The 27,096-nt window shown below is 39.7% G+C and overlaps 1 protein-coding gene across 3 annotated transcripts in view; it reads right to left on the bottom strand.

Moving 5' to 3' along the window:
- lama5 (laminin, alpha 5) overlaps nt 1-27,096 on the bottom strand; it is an 84,788-nt gene that overhangs the window by 52,025 nt on the left and 5,667 nt on the right. For all 3 annotated transcript variants that reach the window (XM_088608254.1, XM_088608251.1, XM_088608253.1), the window contains exons 3-6: nt 7,681-7,798; nt 4,228-4,346; nt 3,674-3,844; nt 2,943-3,040 (exon numbers count right to left, since the gene is read on the bottom strand). In XM_088608254.1, the coding sequence (XP_088464380.1) occupies nt 2,943-3,040; nt 3,674-3,844; nt 4,228-4,346; nt 7,681-7,798 (506 nt within the window). The remainder of the gene's footprint in view (nt 1-2,942; nt 3,041-3,673; nt 3,845-4,227; nt 4,347-7,680; nt 7,799-27,096) is intronic.

Raw genomic sequence — 27,096 nt, 5'->3', positions numbered from 1 at the left:
AACTAAAAGCCCTGAATTAAGCGGAAAAGGTCATCCTGGCACTAGCACACTGTGTATTCAGAGTTTCACCCTACACAATTGAAACAAATTGTATAGGATGGGATGAGTAGCATATTGTGAAATGCGACAAATGTGGTGTAAAAATGAGATAGACAACTAGAACACATTTTAGCTCAATGCGTTTTTTTTCTAAAATAAACAAAAATGTGAAAATGCTAAACAAATTCCAAGTAATCTTAAACAAGACATCACTGGCTTCGGCCTGGTTAGTGTCGATGGTTTAAATGCGGGTCTGGGAGTGCTGGGTCGTGCTGTCTCCATCTTGTGAGCTCTGACAAATGGTTGAATTCCTCCGCTGATAAACGTCTCTTCCACCACCCAGAATTCCCAGCTTATCTCCCAACCCTCTGAACTCTCCTCGGGAGAAATGCCACACTCACTGGAAAGATGGATTCCAGTTTACACGCTCCACGAGTTACATAATTACATTCAGCAAAAGGCACAAAATAGTGTGGTTTGCCGTTACTAGGCTTTTCTAATATCGATTGGATTACTTCTGTTTGCAGACAATCACTTCTAACTGCTTCTGATACTTTGAAATGTGTTATGTTCAAGCAAGGTAAAAGAGGAAAAATACTATAACATCTTTCATCGCTACCAAGTGAGGATGATACATAAACAGGTCAGCAGTGAAGCTGTTGGACGTTTACCTATAGAAAAAAGGCAGGCATCCCTGCTGGATTTTTTTTTATTACAATTACAACATCACTTGTTGATATGGTAAACAACAAAATGATTTCTAATAACCCAGTCAGTGAGGCAATAAAAAAACTGGACATTATTGTGTATTCAGCTCCTCCTAAAGCCAACCTCATTTAGTTCTCAGAATGAAGCTTTTTAAGCTGATCTTTTGGAAACTCATTTTTCGTTTTAATGAATGATGCAGGTGCAAATGTCATTTTGTCTAACTTTTAATAAAAAAATACAAAAAAGGATCGATGTGAAAAGTTCTTGAAAAAACACGGATAACAAAAAAAGGACTGAATCCCTCTAGACAAAAGTATGTGTTACACAAACTAGCACTGGAGGAGGTGCCCCAGGCAGAGAAGGGATTCTTGAGGATTTGACAAGGTAATGACAGCTACAGGAGATGGTGTAGATAGCCTCCAGCACTGGAAATGGATGATCTCGCCTCAAATCTCAAATCGTCCTGTTCAGCACATCTGGCCGACTCCTGCAATTTCCAAAGCATTTGGCAAATTCCAGGTGCTTCTTCAGAACAATCAGCAAAAACAATTTCCTTCAAGTCATGTCAACATTTCCTGTCCTCATTGTGGGTGCTAACACAAAAATCAAACATCTGAAATATTATTTTCTGTAATATTGAAGGACTTACAAACAAGTGTCTATAGACAAGACATAAAAGGATTTATACTAGTTCGAACCATGCTACAGTATGTATCTTAATAACCCAAAATAACAATAGCTGACTATAGCCTGGAGAAAAATAACATGCCAACAGCACAATAAAGGACTTTTGTTGCCCTAATATATCTGTTATTTCACACTCTGTTTTTTATTGCTGTTTCTTGGCAGTTCTGCCTCTCCTGATAAAGTGGTGTAGCTGCAGCCTAACAATAGGCTATGCCCATGGAGGTAGATGCAACATTTTCATGGCATTTTGAAATGGTTGCACAAGATATCTGAATTATATCTCTGTACCTGGCAAACAATTTTTGACTTTTGTCTTGCTTGTTTGTAACGGTTATCAACCCTCTGTAGCCATCGTATCATATCACAGCCCACAAAAAAATCTATTTGGTATGTCTGGGTAAGAAAAATCTATTCTGGTTAAGTACTGTACATACTGTATAACAGTACAGCACAGTAAGGAATCTTGTTCGATGCTGTGGTATGCACCAATCCTAAACAGAAAAAAATAATGAATTAATCTAGATTAATAAAAGTAGCAAAGACCCTCTTGTATTTTAATAATTTCAAAACACTTGAATATGAAAAACGATCAGTCAATACGTTCATCCTAGTGGTGTGGTGCAGCCTTTTGTTTACAATGTCATGAGTTCAAATCCCCAATGGGGCACTAATACTGTACTCTTGAAAAAAGCACCCCAGTCACATTGCTCCAGTAAAAAAGCCCTACTGTACAAGCTGGCCCTATGACAAGTTATTCAATTATGAATTATCGGTTTATAATAAAGGTTTCACACAAAAAAAATGGTGATTGTGGGTTTATAGGAATAGTTCTCCGAAATCACAATTCCCCTAACACGCCAGCTGACTTAATTACATTGAAGGACAACAGATCGACCACTTCAAATGCACATTCTCACGCATGACTACATTTGGCAAAAATGAATGTTTATCCAAAGCTAAACATCTGCTGTGATCATGAGAGAAAAAACCCAGAAGCGACTCAACGATTCAGGATAGAGCACGTAAATGCTAACATTCACAGCAAACAAGTAGAGCTGCTGTCGAAAAACAGCAGGTGGAAACCGCAATTTCCATGTGAGAAAAAGCAGGAACTGGTCCACACACATCATATTTTTCTGACAACAAATGAACTGGGAAATTTGAATTTAAAATGTCAGAAAGCCCTCACAAATCAAGACACAGCATGTTGGGCCACCTCAAGCATGCAATTAAAACTGATAACAGATGTGTTTTTATCACTCCAGTGGGCCCCACACACAGTACATTTGTTTAGTCTTAACAGATTAACAGCTCTGAAGCTATAACACTGAAGACACTGTACAGACATGTTCCACACCAACAACTATGTTTATGCCTCAGATTTGTTCATATGAATTTGCTTCAGGTTAAGAAACATAACCGGGACGCAAGGGACAACAGATAGTTACTGGGGCCAGGGAAACGATAAAGGGCACAAATTATAGGCCCCGATCAACCCAACGTCTTACCTGTAGGGGTCTGTGGGATCCTTGGCATTACAAGCTTCTGCATGCCCATTGCAAACACAGCGCCCACCAATGCTGATGTCCTTGATACTGTAGTAGTACTGAGCGACCACAAAGAAAATTGAAAGCAGGATTAAAAATTATGTCAAATAAAACCCCCTGGTGACTGATTTGGAAAACGCAGGAAATTCCTCTTTGCTGGTATAAAAAAAAGGGGCAGTGGTTAGCGTTGCTTCCTTGTAGCGCTGGGGCTCTGGGTTTAATTCCAGGCCTGGAGTATTATCTGTGTGGAGTTTGCATGTTCTTCCCACGCTCCAGTTGCCTCTCACAGTCCGAAAACATGGGTTCTGGTAAAATTGGCCCTAGGGGTGAGGGTGCGAGGGTGTGTGTGTCTATATCCCTGGCTTCTGTCCAGGGTGAACCCCGCCTTGTGCCCATTGCTTGCTGGGATAGGCTCCTGCTCCCCTGCGACCCTGAACTGGAAGAAGCAGTGAGAAGATGGATGGATGGTATCAAAAAGCTGCCGAACACCATACTGAATGAACGGACTACATGACGCAGTGGTCCTATTTTTCCTCCCTTGGGCTCTCTCCAAAGTAAATGACCGAAATGGTCAATTGAACTGAGGTGAGCTCACACTGTAGGTAAGACCAGGCCTGGCGCAAATCTTGTGAAGCAAATGCAAGTTAGAAGCAACCAACCCATCTGAGCGGACCCCCAGTCCGGACACTCACCCTCCTCGTGACGGTGGGGTCCCGTAGTGCCTTGCCCATCAAGTGGCCCAACAACGTGTTGGTCCTCAGGAAGCGCAGCCTGATGTTGGTGGCCTTGGTGAAGTCCCTCAGAACAGGGGAGTAAGAGAAGTTCATGGCTCCAGGTCTCCCATTGACCAGGGACACGACAATCTGAAAACACCAACAACAAGGCTTGAACACAGAACAACCATTGCATTTATAGCACGATTCTTCTGGCTGCCTGTAAGAATGAACAATAATGGCCCAGCTGAAACAGCACTGGGAAGTAGAGTCTAGCAGGGATGGGGGAGTTATTAACAAGGACAGGCATTGTTCACTGGGCCATCCCTGTAAACTGTTAAAAAGGGAAGCTAAGGCATCCAAACCTTTCTTTCTGTGCTGTAAGCAGAAGATACAGTTTGGGGGTCAGTCTTAACCATCAGAAAACCTTAAAAAAAAAACTAAATTTTGCCATCAGACCTGGCATTTTTATATGGTTGGCTCGTACCAAAACCCAAAACAGATTGAGAATCAAGGTGCTCGCAGAGCCTCACCTCTCCGTTCTCCAGGGGGACGATCCGGGAGTACTCGCTGGTGCAGATGACGTCGTTGTCCTTCGTTATGCGCTCAATCGTTCTTTGGCCAAACCTGTCAATGCAGTCCCTCTTGGAAGCTGGGAAAGAGAAAGGCTCGGGAAATCAGGGAAACCCGCATCAGCTGCACGCGACCGAAATCTAGAAGGGAACTTCACTTGTCCTCAGTCACATTTCTATTCTCACAACTGACACCTTCACTCAGATTACCCACAGTGCACAATGATTAAGAGCCATGGAGGGTAGGGATACAGGTATTCAATTAACTGTACTTCCCAGGGTCTGATTGTATATAATACTCACTCATTACTGACATTACAGGGAACTGCATGGCCCCCAAAGCAATACTAATAGAAGGGAAGGAGAATGGCTCGTATAGTCCTCATTAACATACGCTCTCATTTCCTTGGTAGTCTAATAAACCCCCTCAGGAGCCGAGCTGACTACCTCATCTTAAAAGGAAAAATTAGAGCCCTGTGACCCCCAGCAGCCTGTGGCTCTGATCACCAAATACTAGAAACCACAAAGGCCTCGTAAGGTGCTACTAATCTTTGAAATAATGAGGAAAGTGGGGTCCTTTTGTCACTCACTTTTGTCACTCACTCTAAACATGTACATTAAAATACATATTCTACACTGTTATTCTGTTATGGATTGTAATGTAATGTAATGTTTCTTTATTAGCCCTATACAATTTCCTGCATTAGGAATTCGTCTTTTTGCATACCCCAGCTTTTCTCCATGGAGACACAGACAGGGAGAGAAGCTTGGGGTCAGAGCGCAGGGTCTGCCATTGTACGGCGCCCCTGGAGCAGGTAGGGTTAAGGGCCTTGCTCAGGGGCCCAGTGGAGTAGGATTCCTCTGCTGGCCGCGGGATTTGAACCGGAAACCTTCCAGTTACAGGCGCAGATCCTTAGCCACAGAGCCACCGCTCTGCCCCATTGTATTCTGTTCTTGGATCTGCAGGTGTGGCTGCTGATCCATGATTCAGCATCAACCTCTAGACTGTAAAACAGCTTGAGTGACATCTTTTTAAAATTCAAGGTAAATTAAATATTAAAAATAATATATTTATTAATATAATATATATTTTTTAATTAAGCAAGTTCTACAAGGTAATGCCAGGCTAGATAAAAAAAACGATCTGTTGGAATTCATGTACTGTTCCCACCTCTTTGTACAAATTCCCAGAATACTTGTACACAACACAAAAATTCTCCAGGACAAGAAAAACATGGCTTTGTGCATTGCTTTAACCTTTGCCAGCCACAAAAATGCCTTGGCAAAGTGCTCTGTATGTTAAACCTACAAAAGGATTTACCAACTCTGGACTCACACAAATGAATGTTTGCTAAACACTGAATCTTAAACACCAAAGTCTTATTATATGGCTTGTATAATACAATATTATATAGCTTAAACACTAAATATAATTTATTCTCCAATAAATAATATAATTATCACAAAAGCGTAGAGGGGGAAAAACCTGTTACTTTACACAAAGTAAAGAAAGGTCCTTAAGTAGAAGGTGACGGCACTTTGTGTCAAAAAGTCTTTAATTCATGTTTGTTAAATAATGGTCATTTAAAGTTTTGTTCTTTTCTTGCTGCGATGGCTACAATAACATGAGGGTTTGCATATTTAACACAAGCCTGAATCTCCTACTTAACAAGGCTATTTAACTGTAAGGACAGGTACATGAAGGGGAGATTAGCAATGCACTACTGTACTATGTCTAGCTAGGCCAATTATTAAGTAGATTCATTGACAGCTCACATCGGAACAAAATCCAGAGATCTCTGCAGCCCTCCAGAACCACGATAACCCTGGCACTGGCGGTCATAAATTTGCTTGTGTTCTGCATAGTGTTAGCAAAGAATCTCTTAAATTACTTTTCCCTCCGATACGTTAGTTCTAGGGGCCCTATACCTCACGGTATGCTAACACATAACAGAAAGAGTTTTACAAAATCAGTTTGACTCATGACAGCTGGCTAAACACAATTATTTAAAAAAAAAACCTAGATTTTCTGGTCCACTCATTTTCTTCCTTGCCATAAGAAACGAGGCAACATTAAACTCCCTAGACTTCCAATTATCTGTTCTGACATTTCACCACAATTTTGAACCCCCAAGACTGCATTTTAGCTAAAAAGCGGCCTCAACTACCAAGACTCAATTTCAGGCCCCTTAAAGACGTTCAGGAAGTGTGCAGTTGAGTGAATGTTCTTGATAATTGCACAATAGCAGACATGCAGCCTTATAGTGGGCACTTGACAGAAAAGGAAATCTGGGCTCTTTGCACTGAGGTCAGAAGAAGATGACCCACACAATAGACCCTTTACTCGATGAAGCAGATCCGCTTGACCGCTTTAGACGCTGACAACCTGATGAGCACAATTTGTAATGTCAGAGGGGGATCTTTAGATTACCACGGGACACCAGGTTCTGTGTTTAGGCATCTGATCAAATCAAACAGGAGAGTTTCATCTGCATAAAGAGCTAGGGGAAATCTGTAGGATCCAAGGTTTAAAGTATTTTCTTGACAAAACGAAACAAGGCGAACTTGAAGGCGGACTTCAAGGTGGTTACACAAATCATCTTAGCTCATCCAAGTCAATCATGCTCAAAAGAAACTGCAACCAGAATGACTAAATTAATTACTCAGCATCTTCCATGGGCTGCAGTATGTGATCAGGGCTTGGTTATTCCAAGCCTTTAAGCAGGTATTCTCCAGCTACAAAAGATGACCGATATTTAGAGTTCTATTCTTTAACGAAAGCCTTCACTGAACTCTGCTTTCACTCTTGCTCACTGGAGCTTTGCTTGGACATCAATTATGTTCAATTAGAAAGATGTCTGTAGGAGAAAACAGTATGCCACTGAAGCCACTATGTCATAAAAAAATATACTTCTAAGAAAATGTGCAGCCAGGGGCACAGTGCTTTGTTCGCCTTTCAGCAGTTGAACTCTGCCCTCACCTACGCTGTCAATAATCTTACTCAGTGTGGTGACAAACAGCAAATCCCACAGAGAGGTCTCCAGGAAAATAGGGCAGAACAAGCCAAAGGCAGAACCAACAGGAACCTGCTTTGTCTCTCTCTCTCTCTCTAGCGCTGTGAAGATCTGTCTGTTTTGCTCAGCGAACAACTCAGGTTGGCATTCCATACAAACACTTGTTCTTCTGTCTGGGGTTTGTCTCGGAGCAGTCTGCCCTTGAACAATTGCTGCAAAGCCGTTAAATACAGAGTAATACCCACGCATCATCCATTCCAGCTTGGAATCAAAATGCATAAACATGTCAGAGGAGACTAAAGTTTGTTTTTTCTCCCTGGAGCACCGGGTCTTAGTCTTAGTGCCGAGAGCTATTTCTGGAGTTCTGCCTCATCCTTTTGGAAGGTTGACTGTTACTCACAGGCGAAAAACTGCCAAGGTTGGTAGGTGTCGCCGAAGTCTATGGATCGCTCCAGCACCCAAAGATCGGGTCTTGGTGAATTTGCAAACTTGATGAGCACATAAGCAACATGGAAGAGCTGTGGGGAAAGCAAAAACAACACATTATTCTTCATTCAGCCTCCTGCAGATATTTGAGTCACTGCATCCTCAAGCCCATAGGACACGTAAAAATGTGCTTCCTGATTAGTCACTCGGTGTCCCTTTCCTTTTTTAGTTAACACAAGTGAGCAGTGCTAAACCACAAGTTTTTTCCTGTTCAAACAACTCTCTTACAATACTGTGACTGGGCTGATGTTGTTGTGTCTGCAAATCAGACATGTTCACAAATCTTAAGTCTTGCATGCTTGCATGTGAAAACTGGAATCTGAATATTACCCAAGAGTGAGATAGCACTCCTGTGGTAGTGATAGTGGTAGTTTCTACTGTGGCATAAAAAGTACACACAGCCTAACTGAACTGTGATAAGTTAATAATTCCCTTGAGTAGTTCTTAATATAGAAATACATACTGAACAGCATGTGAAACAGTGGAACATAGCAAAGAGCAAAGTTATTTCTATATAACAAATCTACACAAGGTAAAATCTGAATTAGGAGGGATGCTACATATAAGCACTGGGGGCAACAAAACCCTTTACTGATCTCTGCACTTTCCATCAGAGATCAGAGAGCACTGAGTCTTGATAATTAATGTACCTCTAAAGACAAGCTTTCATTGTATTTTTACAGAGGGAATATCCTTGGTCAAACCTACATGATCTGCCTTGTGCTCCCTAGAACTTCAGCAGTGTTAAATACTCCACTGTCAAAATCGAAGGAACAACAGTAGTGAACATTGGAGAGGCAGATGTGAAAGCCAAAAAATAAATTACCTTTTTTGTTTTGGTTTGTTTAACCTGGATTTAAGAGATTAAATTTTTAAAGTCAAGCAAAACTCAATGAGAAGCAGTGAAATGGGAAGACTATGCTATAAATGTATTCTATAGTATATACTATACATGGCACAGATAATGCAGGGTGATTGAGGATCCCATGTCTATGAAGAGCTAAGGTCACTGTAAGCTCTTCTTGTGAAAGGCACTCCTTAGCTTATATCAGCTTTTCTCGCCTCAGGACTCGGTTCCCACGAAATCCTGCTTGCAGCTGCTGTTGGCATAGCAGCAGATCTTGAAAACCAGCCAAAATTCATTATGCATGCCTTATGCATTTTATTATTATTATTTATTAATGACTTTTTGGGCAATTGTTATGCCCAGAGTGCACACTAAAAATGATATTCACTGTCACACCACAACAGATAGAAACACTGTGCTGTTTTTAGCTTCTGCTAGTTCTGAGAATAAAGAGCCCACTCTGAAGTTGCTGAATATTCCCAAATAACTCTTAAAATCAAAATAATGTATCTATATATAAAGAAACCTGACATCAGACATTGCACAATCATAGATAAATAAAAACTTTAAACCATTTTTAGTGAAACATTTCAGAAGCAGGCATAGACATTTGACATCCATGCAGTCCTGTCTGTTATTTAGTCCTAGGAACTGTTTTCATGGACTATGTACACTAATCCTAATAAGTAGTATGATCACTTATCTTAACAAATAGGGATTGTATTTTTGTGTCATTTTGATTTTATTTTATTTTTGGCCAGCACCAGCCTTCACTTCATTCCATTTTCCACATTATGCTGTGTTAGAACTGTAAAATATTGGTCAATGTTAATGACAAGAGCTCCAGAAATAGACACCATGGGCCCAGTTTAAACTTGGGGATGTTTGGAGAATGTCTAGGAATTTTTTCCTTATGAATCCCTCTACAATGACGGAACAAAGACGCATCTGTGTCAGATCAGAAGCAACCAGAAAGAGGCCTTTCAATACGATTGCTGTCATTTTTTCCCTATCGCTGAGGCGCCTACTGAGTGATACCACCGATGATTTCCTTTAACAAGATTGCACCTTCTCAAAGCAAATTTGGCAAGAACCTTCAATATTCTATGCACACATAATCTGAAATCAAACACCTTTATTTTTTCTATGCAATATTCATATTAAATATTTCTGTATAATCTTAGTTTTTTAAAAAAGTGTCCATTGCTGCAAAGTAAGTATGGGGAATAACATTTTGCGTGTTTTTTTATGAACTACAGATATTTTTGAAAAGCTTGGCAGTGATTCAAGAATACTACTATTACTATATTTTAAACAAGTACTAACCGTTTTCATCGGTCTTTAATTCCCTGCCTGAACACTCTGACCCTAGAACCACAAAGCCGAAACACCATCAATGCTAAAAAAGTTATATGAATTGATTATAAGACATCAGAAACTCATAATCATGACAGTCTTGCAATAAAGATGTTTTGTTTCACAGTCCTGAAAGCTGTTTGACAAATGTCGCCCTGTGCTCAACTTAATTTTGTATTTCAGAAGACACTCTCACATTTTGTTTTTTTCCTGTTCTTGCATTAATTTTACTGTACAGATGGCATCAGTTATAACAACTCTCAAGCATCATTTATTCCATTTGTGGATTTTACATAAGTAAAATGGGATTAATCGCCACCCACCATGTTGTGTATGTGGAGAAACTGGTTCATCCCTTTCTTGACTACTGTAATGCCCTGCTTGCTGGAGCAGCTACTGTAGAATATTGACTGGGTATCAGTCATATAATCATATTACCACTGAAGCTGAGGTGCAAGGGACCACCAACTTGCGCTCCTAAACTCAGGAACTCATTCCCAAATGAAATATGTCTCTCTTTTCACTGGTGATTTTACATCCCATCTAAAAACGCATTTGGACAAAATGGGATTCTTAAAACGTAATTTTGGATTTGAAAATGTACTCATACTGTATGTCTTCATTTTACTGTACATCGGTTCAGTTTCCTATGTATAGTGCTTTGAGATGTACATAGAAAGTTGCAATACAATGAAACATAATATTATCGCATTTGTACAGGCGGAAAATGTCTGACTGCCCACAGAGACGGATTCCCTGAGTCTGAACGGAGTACTAGAGTCACATAACAGGCACAAGCACTGCTGAGCAGGGAGAAAAGCTCAAGGCACAGACCACTTCAGCTTTTTCTTCAGTTTCCAGTCGTTATGGCTGGACTCTGCGGTGATAAAGGGGTTGACTGCTGATGCAAACCAGGTCTACAGTTCTGCCATCTGAGAAGGGGATTACAGCAGGCGATGGGTTTGTTTAAATAAAAAAAAAGATCACTTCATTCATCAGCCTCACAGTCCCGGCTGAGGAATATTTACACTCTGTGGAAAAAAATTAAACATCAACTTCCAAACTGAGGACGTGCAAAGTGTTTCCCCCTCCCATCTGTCTACAACACAGCTACATCCAGCAAACTCAACTTTGGACATGACAAGTCATATTCATATTTCCCGATTTAAAGCTATTGTACAAAAAGCATGTCTGTGACTGTTCTAGTCATGCTCCTCATCAGCCATGTCAAAATCCTGATTTTTATAATGATGCTAGATTTACAGCTTTACTTTTTAATTAAGTGTTGGTAAACCACTGTTGTAGACCAGGATATGTTTCAGCAGATGGATGGATCCCAAGTTGCCATTGGCCCAACTGTCTGCCTGAGCTTCATTACAGTTTTATCACTTTCAGCCATCTCTCAAATATAGCTAACAGCTGTATGATTCATGAGTGGAAAACGTCATGGTTGTAAAAGGTTGCTAATCCATTTCACGTTTAATTGGATGCAAGTTTACATTTTCTTTTCAGTTAGGCTTTTCATAATCGGGGCAAGACAACATATCTACTTAGTTGGTGGCCTCATACAGCATCAGATTTCTGATGAATCATTAGCCCTCGTAAACCTTCTTGATGTCCAGCCAGACAGCAGAGTGTAACAGGCTGCAAGGTGCTGTAATTATCAGTTGCAAAATAATTTCTAAAAAAGCCAGCAGGAAAAAACTCACTATGCAAGACTTTTTTGCTCTACAGAGAAAACAAAATCTAAAAATGTATTGCAAAAAGAACATGGCTGCAAATCTTGCAAGAGACTACAATGAAAACAGAATGAGAACAGAATTTAGCTGGGATTTGATTTGGTGGTAGGAAAAGCTGAACAAGTGTTCCACTACAGCAGGAAGCATTGAAAATAATTTCATAAATGACTGGTTACACATTGCTGTGGATTAATAATCAACTGAAACAGTAATTTGGCAGGTTAGTTTTTGCTAGACAGATTTACTAGAAGATAAGAGAAATGTATTCTAAAGGTAAACATTAATTTGAATTATGCATTGCATGATACTGCACACAATGTGAAATCTCATTTGCCTTATTTTCGGAATACATGCAGGTTTCAGCAAAGAAACTGAAAAAGAAAAGACTGATTATCACCTGATCTAAAGAAAATTATTATTTACATATTATTAAACATATAAAGACAATTAAAATAACTGGAACTATAATTTCCTACCATTATATCCTGGTTTTTAAATGAAAATACATCTTTTCTTAAAAAGCCAAAAGAGTTTAAGTATACCCTTCTATATATTTCAATGTTTTTTTTTAGATTAAAAGAAGGTGGTTAAGTACAGTAATTTGCAACAAGTAACCAATAACTGAGTTTGGGCTGGCCTGTCCATTCTGATGGTCAGAAACATTGTGAGTTTGGTCTTCACCATGGTGGTGGGGTGATCATGGTTTTAAGGTGCTTTGCTGCCTCAGGACCTGCACAGCTTGTCATTTCTAACATAACCATGAGGTCAACACTGCATCTGCAAGTTCTGGAAGGCATAGTTGGTCCCCTTACAATCATATAAGCAGATCTACAACAGGATGGCAGAAGACTAATTTCACATTTTGGACAGGCTAAATCAAAGTCCAGCACTACACCCCCATTGAAATGTAATGGTTGGACCTGAAGCAAACTCTTAATTCAAGGAAACCATCAGATATCACCGATATTTGATCAAAAGATCTAATTCCATTTTAGTTTCTAAAGTATACGAGAATATGGATCATCCTTGGAGGAGCCTTTTCTCTGCCCTTTAAATCGGTGAGAGCGTAAAGGTGTGGCTACCACAGTATCAGGACTCTCACACACTGTTCACCAAACAGGTGGCCCATGTGGAACGGAGCTGATGAAGCCCGAAGGTGGACCCCCTTGACAGGTTTTTTCTTTGGACACTGGCATCACTACCCTTCTACCTCCCTGCCCCCACTCCATATCGACTCCTTAACTCAAGGAGCCTGATAAGGGCCAACAAGCTGCTCATTAGGTTTTCAAATATTTACAAAAGCATCGTCAGAGGAATCCGGGAGGGCAGATTGGGAGAAGAGGAGTGATAAATGAAATGCTTATGTAGGAGAAAGTTGGATAGAGCTGGATCCAGCTGTGGCTGTCAATACACTCGGTTTCTCACTCTCCTGCCCCCGCAATTGGGATTCCACCCATGCTGTGCCTTAATTAAAAGCAGCTTTTGCAAAAGCAGGCCCTTGGAGTGGGCAGTGCCTGGGGGAGAGTCACCAGAGAGAAACCCTTTTAGGTGTATTTCCAGATAAAGTGCTTGTTGCAATTTAGGATGAGAACCGTATAAGACTCCCTAGTTTCTGTGTGCTGCTGCATGTATGCATAAAGTGTACAGGACCTCCGCTGATGACAATAACCACTGCTTGCCTATGCACAAGCATTTGGAATTACCTCTCCAGCCAGCAAAACATTCACCACATGCTTGGCATTTCTGAAACTCAAGTCTTATGGTAGTTATCTCGCAACAAAGCCATGTGGAAGGGTTCAAGATGAACGGTTAGCTACCCTTTCAATAAAGGTAGAATTTATTAGGCTGGAACAATAGCTGCAAGACATAGGATACATACTTTTGTCCAAGATGTTTTCCAACTTAAATATTGCAAAAGAGCAATTTAAAACATGATCTTAAACAAAATCTCTTCAAATGTTAAGATTTCGAGCTTGATCTGGAAGGTATTTCTGCAAAGGCAACAACAGAAGCCTCCCCATCTAAAAAAACGTTTTTGTTCTTATTTATGTGTAAATAGAACAGAGATGTTCTGAGTGGCACAATTAAGTATTTACAACGCGTTATTCTTCTTTAGTGGCAACAAAGCCAGTTACACAGAAATCAACCTCCTAATAGTCTTTGACTCAACCATGCCACTAGGGAACCTAAACTGCTGTTTTCCTTTAAATTACACAGCACTATGTTTATATAAATATTAGTTTAACATACTGTAACAAGGAAAAGGCCAAAAAACGTGGATAAAAGAGCAGCTTTTGCATTGTGCCACAGCCACAGGCATAATAAAGGAGATTTCAGACAGATAGTGGCAGGTAGATGCAATTGGGATCTTTAAAATGAAGCACCTTTGGCACTCACACAATGCCAACCCACATTCAGGTGAAGCATGCATATCTGAGGAATGATGTGATCTGAGTACGAGACGGCAGCAACAATAACCACAGTTTACAGCAGATAAGATGCTCGTCTCCTTCGGCTTGTGGTGGCACGCATTGTTTAGGTGAATTTCAAAATAAAATTCTTGACACATGCATCCGGCATCCAAATGCCCTTTTCTTTTAATTGCTTAAGAACACGCACAACCTTGACCTCAGACACATAACCTCATGAAAACAGCTTAAAAGGAACAAAAGGTATTTTCTTTTGTCTAGTTTTTAAGCAGGAAAAAAACAAAATGTATATACAGTCTACAATTCATTTCTTAAAAAACAGAACTAAAAATATAAGACCAGCATATACTAGAACACAGGTAAAAGGTCAGAAAACGTATTACAGATTTTCTGCAGTATGTTTCTGGAACTCATTGACCCTGACATAAATGAATGTTAAAATCCATTCCCTTTCATGATTCTTGCTTCCAATGCCTTTCTCTGAATTCCAAACCTTTCTTTGGTTAATGTTTCTCCACTAAAAGGCCTAGCAATACATCAAGTACATCTGGCCAGGGAATAGTACTGAAACTAAGTGTTAAAAGGAAAAACTGTTCAAACAATTTGAATTGTAATGGCTAAAAGACAGGAGCATTGAAATGCCTTTTCCATCCTATTGTAACTATTACTTTGTCTGCTGTTATTTAATTAAAACAAAAATATTTCAAGAGCTGAAGCAGCCTCTGTGATCTCTGGAGCAGAACATTTAAAGAAGTAACAAATCATCAGTTTGCAGAAACAAGCAGCCTAGTTAGTCACTTTCATTTAGAAAAGCAGCCTGCATTTTCTCCTCCTCTGCATTTGTTTAACTCAAGGTCTCCTAAATCTTCTGCTCTCTCTCAATGGCAGACTGACCCTCAGATGATGCTCTAACAAGCTGGAGATGAGCCTCTGTAACTTGTTAGGGAAAGCCTAGCTGGAAAACGAAAGACATACCTGATAAGCCACATAAGAAGTTGCAAACTGAAGATAAACACTGGGTTCCCAAAATGTATCAACTATTTTCTGCTGGAGATGTTGCAGATCTTAGCGTTTTACCCAAAAGACATTACAAGAGCTCAGCGAAATTCTAAAGGGAGGCTTTGTCAGGCAGCAGAGCCTGGGTTCTAAGGGTTAATTATTTTAGGAACATGCAAGGGCATGCAAAATTTAACAAAGAGAACAGTAAACATAAAGAGAAAATGACTGAATGGAGAGCTTTCACGTTCCTGGGAATAGGAAAGTATTAGATCTATAATGCTGTCTGGAATTTGCAAATCCTCTCAAAGCATCTGTTCGCAATGGGTCATTACCACCAGAAATTACAGCATGTATTTTGCATCAGATCTTATGGAAGCCCAACTGCGGGGTGTCTTGTGCTATATGGGGGCCACACACATATTAAACTGGGTGTTATAATAACCTATGCCTTTGGGGTTCAAAAGTGAAAACACAATGATGTAGTTTCATGTGGCATTTATACAGATTCATGCATTATCCTTAGATCACTAATTGTTACCTTTCTTAGTGCATTTTCCCTCTGATTTGGTAACCACCATAATAAGAATAGTTTCAGTTATATTGGCAGTATAATCTTCATTTACTTCAAATGCTCTCATGTACTACTTCTGTTACAAAAAGCATGTCAAAAGGAGAGAAAAGGCTGCAATGTGCAGTTCCTATGATCAACCATTAGAAAAAGCAGACATTCTGACATACAGTAAGTCTATTAATAAAACTGGCCACACAATTTAAGTTGCTTACTGTAGCTGTTTAACTGGCCAGAACAATTAAAAACATGCAGTGCATATTTTTAACCCACATTCATGTCAAGGCACCAATTCTTGTAACTAATATTTCACTAAAAATGAGATCTCCTTTTTATTCACATAAGCAGGTTCCTCTATATGTAACAGTAACCATATTTCATATTTCATACAAATACAGTAGTCTCAGTTATTTATGCTGGTGTGCAGACTTGAAGTCCACAATGTCCTCTTGATAAATGTTTAAACATTACAAGAAGTCATGAAGGTCATGTTGCAATCAATGTATGTAGAGTGTTATGGCAACTTACTGTATATTTGGTCTTTTTATTTTAGAAGTGAAAGCAGATAAGGAACTTGTGCTGTTTATCTCTGCTTTAATGTTCAATTTTATTTTTTCCTCAGCTACACACTGAAGATCCGGCCACTTGAGCTAATATTAGTTTGTTTTTATTCCCAAGAATAACATCCTGTGGGTTATTGTTTATTTATTGTATCACGGAGGATAATAAAACAATTGTGCATTAACAAAAATAGTTGTTTTATAAACTCTACAGTACACAAGCTTTTCTAAATAGCCATAATACATATTACCCACATGTGATACAGACTATTTCTAAACTTGTTTATTTTGGCATCCTAATGTTGAAAAACCTTTACTGAACAGCAATACATTTTATTAAACAATTACAGCTGACACAGAAACACAGTACATGAACTTGGAAGTATAGGGTACCTTGTGCACCACTTATAGGTCACAAAAAGGGTCAAATAATATGCACAGCACATCAGTGTTTAAACAGTTGCGTAAAAAATGCAGTGTCTGTAACCTTGTCTCGGGTTCAGAAGATACAAAGTAACATGGCTGCAGTAAGGAATAAGCATTGGCTTGGTTTGAAGAATGATCCCAGTTGGGAACCTCCAGTTGCCCCACTGGTGGTGACAGTGGGAGTGGCAGAGCAGTACAGGGGCATTGGCATGACAGACACAGGGTAACGGTGACCTAGAGCCCCAGAATTCTAACCAGACCCATTTACACTGCTATAAAAGACCAAGATTGCAGTCCTCACCTGACATGAGCACCAGGTCTAAGCAAGGAATATTCCCATATAGAACAATGAACAGGAAGGAACTGTACCTACACCCAGACACCTTAACCACCCACTGACAGAACATATTGGACTTAAGAGTAGAGTCAACAGAGATCCAGAGCACTCCGTGAAGAAAACATAAGTGACTCATTCAATTATTGGAATTTCTGGAAGAGCTGTGCCATGAAATTTCTTCATCTGTAATATTCAAATTCCTACACCAGATAAAAACAGCTGCTAAAACCTCCAGATTAAAAACAGCAAAAGCCAAATCTCTTTGTTCCCCTAATATCTAGGATATTATACTTCGGGTGAAATGTTTTACTCCTCTATGAGACAACATGGGCATGCACAGCAGAATAGAGATGTGAGCAAAAAAAGAAAGAAGAGCCCGATCGCTAATATAGAGATTCAGTCAGTTCTGTAAAGTTTAGCAAGTTTTGTAAAAGTAAAAACTGTCCTCTTTAAAAAAAAAACTGCTAGACTGCTTTTATTTTTCCAAGAGAACCTATGCCATTCAGAGTCTATAAAGGGAATGCCAGTATAAAATAAATCAAATGCATATGGTGTACCCAAACTCTCTCTAAGGTACAGCAGTGTCAGCATAAAATCAAACCGTTAATAATATAGAAATAAAAAATTAAAGCGTGACAGAGCTATGTCTTCCTATATGTCTTTTACATTACAGCATGGAGAATTTAATACAGTGTTCTACCATTCCATGTGAAATTAGGATTGGACACCCTTAGTTTACACAGTCTTTGCTTATCCCTCTTTTTCCACAATGGTTTCCTGCATGTTACTGTTTCCACTACATTATACTATAGTATATAGATTTGATAAGGTTTTAAAAGTTTATAATTATATAACCCAACAAGAAGACCTGACTTGCACAGCCACACTAAAGCCGAATTTAAACAGCTGAGCTGATCCCAAAATAATCAGTAAGTACTGCACACACGTTGAATCTGATCTTCTGAACGATGGCCTACAGCGCGCAATTTTTTTACACGGAAACCTTGTGGTTTAATGGCAAGCTGCAGACAGGGCTGCTTTTGGCTGGTTATGGCATCATTACTTTCTGTGTTCAGAAACCACACTTGTGTTAGCTACAGCCAACAGGAAACCTATAATAATAGTCTCCCTGGAGGAAGCCTAACAGCTGCACATAGAGACAGGTTTCCCTGGCAGAGGTGCAATGTGTAAACCGTTATAATCCCAGCAAAGCAGTGCCCTCAGCATGAAAAGGGTGATGAATTTCCCTCAGGATTTAAATTTTCAACTGTGTTTACCTGTTTAAAGTTAATGACTACATTTTAATAGTACTATTTTGCTTCATGTACTGAGGGAACAGATTCTAATGCAAATTCTCCATTACAGCGTAATCTCCCAAAAAGATTTTTTTTACATATTTGCATTAACATAAATAACATATACTGTGTGCACAGGTTTAGCTGCACCTGTGGGGGAATGAGGAAGTGCAGACAGAAACCTCCGGCCCAACTCACCTTTCAGCCATTCATCTTTTCACACCACACAGGCCTCAAAGATCAAGGAGAGAAACTGTTACAGCCAGGCAGTGGCCAGGAAGAAAAGTTTAAGCTACAGCTTTGTACACACCAGAGACACGAAACAAAGTTCAAGCACGGCTATGTTGACTGGTCTCGATAATTAAGAGGATTGTTAGACTATAGATTTTCTATAGGCTGAATGCAATACGCAGGTAATGCATGTAGGTTTTTAAGATATCATTATTTCTCTGTGTGTAGTGCAGTGGCACAGGGGTTAGCATTGCTGCCTTGCAGCGCTGGGTTCAATTCTAGACCCGGGAAGCTATCCGCGTGGAGTTTGATGTTCTCCCAGAGTTCGTATGGGTTTCCTACGGATGATCCTGTTTCCTCCCACAGTCCAGAAACATACTGGTAAGACATACTGGCTTCTATGGAAATTGTCTGTGCGTGTCTGCCTGCTCTGTGATGGGCTGGCGCCCCATCCAGGGTGCAGTCTTGTGCCCGTTACTTGCCAGTATAGACATGACATGCCCCAGAACTGAAAGAAGTGTTTAGGAAATGGATGGACAGTACACTATGTGAGGGGTTGAAAACATACCTGACTGTAGCACCCTGTAGCATGTTGATTATCAACAGTCTGCAGTGCTTTTCAGTCTTCAAAACATATTTAGCAGTTTACCTCATTGTAATTAAAGGTTAAAGTTTCATTCAATTACCTGCCAAATTCCATTGTTTACAGAATAACTGCTTTTCTGTTTTTGTCTTACAGGCACAAGTAATTGAAAATATAACTACTGGTAAGTGCCCTGTTTCTGAGTATGACAATAGAGAACCTAGGGACCCGATGAGCTGAAAAGAAAAACAAAAATTGAAATAGCAAAAAAGTACGATTAAGTGGAAATGATTTTTTAAAAGGAAAAGGTTTTCATTTTCATAAAAGCTCCAAAAAAAGGCAAAGAAATAAAATGTACCAGACCCAATAAGTGTGATTGGAAGGGAAAAGACCACAGCAGAACACTGTAAATCCTTCTATTTGTTTTCTTAATACATGGGAGAGAATAAGACACTGGAATCAATCATATGTACTATCTACAGTATATGCTGAAATCTGCATCTGCTTTAACACACGGCTCACAAGCATAACTCTTGAGTGAGTGAGACACAGAGTTACTTCCTTGGTTTGGCCAACTGCACTGCCAAAGAACAAAAATGCTTGCATGCCCTGGCAAATTGTGTACAGCTTCCGAAGCCCACCTCCCTCCTCTAGCTCCTAATGCGAAGTTCAAACAGTTTGACAGTTTCCTTCAAAATTTCAGAGAAGGCTGTGGTGCCCCAAGGTTAACAACTGTTTGCACTCGAGTGACCGAAGCTCTGAAAGACCCAGTGGCAACCAGGAAGATAAGGAGATCCTGCCTGACATGGGATTGGGGCCCTATAGTCTTTGGAGGTGTGATTCCTAACAAACAGGTCCCTTAGCCCTGCATGTTCTAATGTAGCTGCAGCTGAAATGATGTGTAAAAATGTGCAGTGGTTAATGAATAACATGTATAAACCAAAAGACAAAAAACAGTGTCCCTTAGCTCACAAATCACAGAGACATGGGTCACCCATCAAACTAGAAAGGACAAGTGATGCTTCAGTATTACTACACAAAACATGTGAATCAGAATCAATAGCCAGCTTTTACTCAGAAATATTAATTTCAGACCAAAGTAGGCCATGAAATAAAAAGTGAAAACTGAAGCACAGGGCAATATATTGCACTCCATAGCACATACAACATCTTCCTTAGTTACTATTGACCTTCACGTCAATCCCAAAAACTGTTAGCCCAAACCTAACACCATACCACATCCCAAAGTAAGGAATGCCTTTAGAGTTTGTGACTACACACAACACAAATGAGCCATGGTTTCCAGTGAATTCGAAAAATGGCAGGGGGTGAAATAGGAACAGCTTATTCTTTCAAGAGAAACAATCTTCATTCTTAACTCTAAAGAGCAAACAGTCCAAACCCTAAAAACCTGAGTATCACTGTAGTGACTCACTCAATTAATTCATCTTGGTGTCTAGAAACACAAGTTTGTTTGTTTGTGCTGTCACTCATTTTCAGTCTGAAAACTTAATCTTTAAAATGCAGTTTGAAAAGGAAATAACCTTTTCAGATCATCAGGTAGCCAAAACTTACATGAACAAAATTAAGTTTACTGTTAATCCTTCACAACAGTTGGCACTTAATATCAGACAGGTTTTTGGCACAAATGTTAACTGCCTTCTTAATATTCTTATGCACTAATACAGGCACTGGAATGTACTGTGTTTTATGCTACTTAAGTGATAAGAACAAAATTGAATTTTTGTTTGTGAAAATCACAAAGAAGGTTAGAAACAGCAAAGTCATGCAACTGTAGCATTGATAAGCAAAGTAACATTGAGGTGTAATTTTATGCTCTACTAGGTGCAGTTGCTACCATGGCTTTACTCTTAAACCTGCTGATTCACAGGCTGTACAGAGCTTTGCTGCAGGTTTGTCTCAAAAAGAGTGGGGAAAAGCCAACAACTCACAGGTGTGATTTTTTTTTCACTGCAAACATTGCAAGGGCTTTAGAGACTGATAACAGGCTTCCTGCCAGAAGCCGTAGATCCCACAGCCAAATATGGCTGGTCCCATTACCGCACTTCTGCTGATCCACAGAAATACAGAAGTGTGTTAGTAGCGTCGTTAAAAAAACAACCTGCTTATTGGCCTTCAACAGCTTCCCAGCTGGATTACTGACTCTCAGCACTCAGCACCTGTGACAGCTGTCTTTCTGAGCACTGCTTCCCACTGTAGGAATCTGCACATCCAATCACCTAAGAACAAAAGAATGTGGATGCAGCTGTTTTTCCTAATTATGGTCTATTCTGTTAACTGCCTAAGTTCTTAGCTTATAAGGTCATTTTTGTTAAAGGTCTTCTAGAGACAGACATTGGCTCAGGAGTTTCATTTTCAAGGAGTAAGAAAATTGTATTATATTGTCATGATTTTAACTCCTGCCCAAAAGAAATCAATCAGAGGAGGAAACTGCGAACAGTGCTAAATCAGTTGCTTCTTACCTCCAAAAAACAAGAAGAAAACCTTACGGCAAAAAGTTTATGGTGCTTAGATAGTTTTCCTCTGATGATTCATTCAAAAGACACCCTTTTAACTGACATTGTTTGATAGTAATTAAAAAAAAAAACTGCTGTGAATATTAAATTAAGTTTTCCAGCAAGCAAGAGCATAGTTGAGATATGGGCAGAGTGGTTAAAAAAGAGATTTATCTTTGAAATTGAAAACCACATACAGGTGGAGAGGGGCTGTGGCAGCTCTCTTACAACACTGCACTCTCAGCCTCAACTGCTTCATGTCTCCGTAGCTCTGCTCCTCCACGCCTCCTGTTTTTCTTGCCTTCCGTTATACACTCCAACTTCTCTCCTATTAAGGTCAGTCTGTGAATCTGGCTGCAGCCAAGCTCATTTTCCTGTTCAGTAAGCATGATGAAAGAATGAGGGGTTGAGAGAGGAGCGTACTGACAAGACGACCACAGTTCCTGTGTGGAGGGTGAGGTAATCCTAGCCCCGTACAGTAGGATCTTTGTAGGCTGTTCCCAAGCAGGGGACCGCCAATCTGACACACACATGTCACCAGCTTCGACTGCAAGGAACCCATGCTCGTAGAAACCTGCATCTAAGAAACAGAACAATGCTCACATTGTCAGGACTCAAGGTGTGCGATATCTTGCATGGTGTATTTACCTTTGGAAAACCTGAACAAGCTTTATTATGAATTTCATTTCTATAACATCATCGTAGGTAGAACTGGCTCTCGTGCTTGTTGCAACAAGAATTATAAGAGTCACAATATTTGTTTGTGGAGCTAAAGAACAGCAGGGTCTGTCCTGGAGTGGATGCTTGAATCAATTACAGTCGGAACTGCTGTTTCCCACTGTTTCTTGTCAGGAATTTAAATGCTCTACATGCCTGCAGGACTACTAAGTGAGTCAAGGACCAATGTCTCTATATCAAATTGGAAATTCCATATTTCTCTAAAAAATACATGGTTTTTATAAAAGCACAGAAAAGCTTATATGTCATAGCAACTTTCTTATATTTACATGGCTAGAAATATGTATATGCTGATATATTGTTTAAAAGAATCACTACTCAAACGTCAGCCTACATTTTGTCCACTGGGGCCAGATGTTCGATGGGCTGCTGCATCGAGCTGCTCCAGTCCCTGCTGGCACAATAAAAAGTAACTACCTCGTCCACAATCCATCAGAGAGAAAGAACTGATCCCTAGCTGATCTGATGTGGCAAATGTCACTAATGATTTACCAGCTGAAGAGAAGAAGTTGAAACTTTTGAAACCTTGCTTGCAGCAGAAAGTAAGGGGTTACAAACCACTGAGAGAACAAGGCATCAGATTTGACTGATTTGGGGAAAACAAAGAGATCTAGTTTGTCACTTCAAGCTACATCTGTACATAGGTACTTTAACGTGTGTATAAGAGTCACAATGCCAAAACCGTGAGAACTACTGTAGCTAAAGGATATGGACCTTAATCTTAGAACGAACAGTTTAGCTAAATCACAGGAAAGGGAAATTGTTCTTAAATGCCTGTACGGGCATTAGCATTTGAGTAGGAGGCTAAATCAATGTTAGGAAATGTTCACCACTTAAGGAGTAACACTGGCACTCTCTCAACTGACAATAGACCTTATACAGGTTACCCTTAGTAATGAAACTCATTAAAAAGTTACATAAAAAAGCCAGTTCAGATTGATTGGTCAAAGCAATCCCAATGTGCCTTTGCCTTCTGAAGACTTATGTGTGTTTGAAGGAATACTATTCATTTGTACTCTTTATGAGGAAAGAAAATCATGACTCAGTTGCTCTGTTTGAAATCCCAGAAAAGCACCTTCTCTCTTTTTCCACTACAACAACACAGTTCAGAAAGCATGCCAGCGGACCAACTGCAGATTACACCATGAACACAGACAGAGCAAAGGCAGGAAAGAAAACTAAGGGGAGGCAACACAAGACCTGATAATAAAATTTCCACACATCAGAAAAGAGAAAAGCCTGTGGACTGAGGGAGAGAGAAGAGAAGGGGAGAATTCATCTAGTCCCCATGCTTGCTAGCAAGAGTAGCACAGGACACAATATTTCAAGAAAACAATTAAACTTATCTGGGATTGGCCAAAGAAAAGGATGAGGTAATTTAGAGAAGAACGGAGATATGTCAACAAGAAGGTAGCTATCCAAACACTTGTCCCTCAATGCTGTGCTTTAAGGAGTATAAGAAATAGCTATGAATGGCACTGCCTTTGAATGGAACTGGAACTCCAGCTCCTTTTCTTTTCAGAAGCATAAACAAGGATGTGGTCGGTTCCCTTTTCATAAACTACCACCTTTTTTCAAAGTAAGTGCTTGAAAAGCCTTCACCGCGCTTCTCCTGAAGTGTCACATTCCTGACGATGCACAGACATTTCTTGAACACCACTGGAACAAACGCACACTGATCCACAAAGCAGCAGATACACAAGCACCAGCTTGCTTCAGGCTAGCTGGGACAATGAATCCAGCTTTTTATGCCTTGCAGAAGTGTAAATATTTTCACTAATTCAAAGTGCAAAAGGGCACAATATTAAAATAATCACACCAGTTCTCGTGGAAATAAAATCTATTAAGTAAACAGCTTATTTTATCTCCTTTATTAATTTATCGCTCAGGTCTATTTAACGTCAGTCCAGACTGCATTTCCCACTGCCTTGTACTGTACTTACAATGAAAAACAGCTGAAGACATTTTAAACTCTTGTGAGACAGACGTTTTTTACTACCCATTATACATCTCTTAAAACATTTTCCTGGCCTCTGGGGATATGTATGATTAAGATGAAGAAAACAGACAGTACATGCTTCAGCTGACAAATGACTTTCCTTGTCCTTGCCAGACCTGAAGAAATACTGCTGAATTTAGTGAAAGCAATTAATCTAAAGAAGACATTGGAAGCACAGAAAGAAGGACGGATAACAATTGAATTTTAAAACGTACTACAGTACATAACCAGCATTCCAGAATCATGTCTGATACATTACAGTATTAAATAAGGCATAGGCAGTTTATTTTTTTAATTTGGAATCACACCTTGGTTTGAATTATACTCCTCCGATTTTAAGTCAGTAATTGTAAATTAATTCGACATACTACTGCTGCTCTTGCTCCACCACAGTGTGGTAAGGTTCAAGTGTGCATCCCTCCTAGATTTCTGCTGTTATATAATGCCTTCAGTGTCTGCTGCGGTCTCTATAGCACCAATCGGAGAAGAGATATGGCTCTCATTGACAACACAGCAGTCTCACAGGGGTCACTTTTCAACAGGAGGTTAAGGACAGACACCTCAGCCAATTCAAACTCAACCAAAACCAGTAGCACTCAGTAGCACTCAGTTGTGAGTTGTGCCAGTTGTGCATGCGGAATCACAGTCCTGAACAGGCAATATCTGCATACTGTAGTTGGCTTCAATCTGCATTCCTAATGAATACACAGGCCACCACAGAGATGCTTCAATTTAGTTATGTTTTAATTTAGCCATTGCTTTCACTCTGTTTTTAATTGTCCAAATGTCACTGAGGATAAATCATAGACCAAATGAAAACTTACTTTTTAGTTTCATGCCTTAGATTGCTTAGAAGGTGTTTAATTGATAAGACCGGCTCCTAGCCAGATCTATCATTAGCTGCTGCTGAGTCAACTGACCAAACATCAACTATCTTAAAAAAACACCTTTCCATAAGGTGCTTTTGCCAATGGATAGATCAATCATTCATTAATTTACTTACTTAAAGATCTGCCACAGCACACCAAAACACAAACAGGATACTAATTTTAAAATCTAAGTTCAGATAAAGAAAATAGTCATGTTCTATGGCTTTAAAAAAATGGTATACAAAAAAAGCTTACAAGTAAAATAATAATAAAACAATTATCTATCCAGTCAGTAACTGCTAAGTCCAATAAAAGTATGACTGCAGTGACTCAGACTCATTCTTATTCTTATTTTTATTACTCTGCTTCCAAAATAAAGACAGGTTGAAGGCTTGTTAGAAAGGTTGGAAAAATTCTATATGGGAGGCAGAAGAGGTTTAGGAGATTCCCGCAGGTACGGACAAAGATCAGGTTAACTAGCATTCCAACCCTTCTCTGGGGTCAAGCAGCCAGTCACCACCTCCTCAGCTGCAACCTAGATTCCTCGCCCATTGACAAAGAGCACTCCTACCTCGGCACAAACAGAAATAAAAGCCCAGTACGGCTGAATTAACTCAGGAATCTCTTCAGAACGCCCTGTTCCCACAGGGTCCAGGTTCCATCCTGCTGTGTGTTCCATGATAGCCCGATATTGTTTTTTAACAAGATGGTTTATTGACCCTAGGAAATCAGCGAGAAGCTAGTCACAGCTCTCTGGTTACATTCGAGGGAGGGGGAGAGGGAAGTGGGGATTGCAGAGATTTGGAAACGAAGGAAAACTAAACCGACAAAGTACCTAACCAAAAAGAAAACACTCCTAGTGCCTTTGTCAAAAAAAATATCCAGAGCTTTTTAGCTCTGTAAGAAGGCCTTTTGCTTAAAGGAAAAACTATATTCAGCATTACCACATTAACAAAAACACTACACCTGAGTAATTCTGCTGTATGACCTATTTCTTTTAAACCTCAGGTCACACAAACATTAGCAAGAGCCAAATAAAACACATTACACGTCTCTGAAATTCAAGTCTAACAAAGTGCTATTTAACATTGTGTCAGTAAAATTATTTTGTCAGTAACAAATGTGCTGTGCCAGGACATTTTCTGGGAAGTACAGCATATCATTTTTGTCCTACAACAACAGAAAGCATTGTTTCACGCATAGTCTCTTCCTAAAAGACAGGCCTTCCTTTGTTCATTAAGGAAACGCATAAAATATTGATGCTGTGATTTAGAAGCAGACACTTTTCCTGTAAAATGGGTCCATCAGCAACATGCTGCTGTGGTCACATTTAAAATATGTTCACTAGAGCTTTCAGGAGTCCTGGGAAGTCAGAGCAGAGTTTAAGCTTTTATCCAAATATAGGTCTATGGGATTAACACCCATGTGCAACATATGCACCTTATTTGGCTTATATCATGGGATGAAGTGGGATAAAATCCTCAAATAAGTGGCTTAATGCCTCTTTATAATAAAAGTCCTCCAAATCCACTTTTATGTTGAAACACAAGAACACAAATATCTGTGCCCTTTCTCTTTTGTTTTCTTTGAAGATAGAAAAGGAACCTCTTTCATTTATCAAAAGTGTGTACAGACCACAGCATATAGTGAAAAACTACAAAACAGCGTACAGGACCCCCCAGTCATCAGATCTTTAACATTAGACCTCAGTGAACTAAAGGCTAACTCGCTGTTTTACCCGCCGTCTCAGATTAACTCGCTGTCTCAGGAAGACTGGAAGTATCGCTAATCCTGGTTTCTCATTTTTCTCCCCCCTTCCCTCTGGTAAGCGTTATAGG

The sequence above is a fragment of the Lepisosteus platostomus genome, chromosome 15, assembly GCF_059453375.1.
Source record: "Lepisosteus platostomus isolate fLepPlt1 chromosome 15, fLepPlt1.hap1, whole genome shotgun sequence".
NCBI classification, from domain to species: Eukaryota; Metazoa; Chordata; class Actinopteri; order Semionotiformes; family Lepisosteidae; genus Lepisosteus; species Lepisosteus platostomus.
Note: the sequence above shows the minus strand (reverse complement) of the source record. Positions and strands in the feature narration are given on the sequence as shown.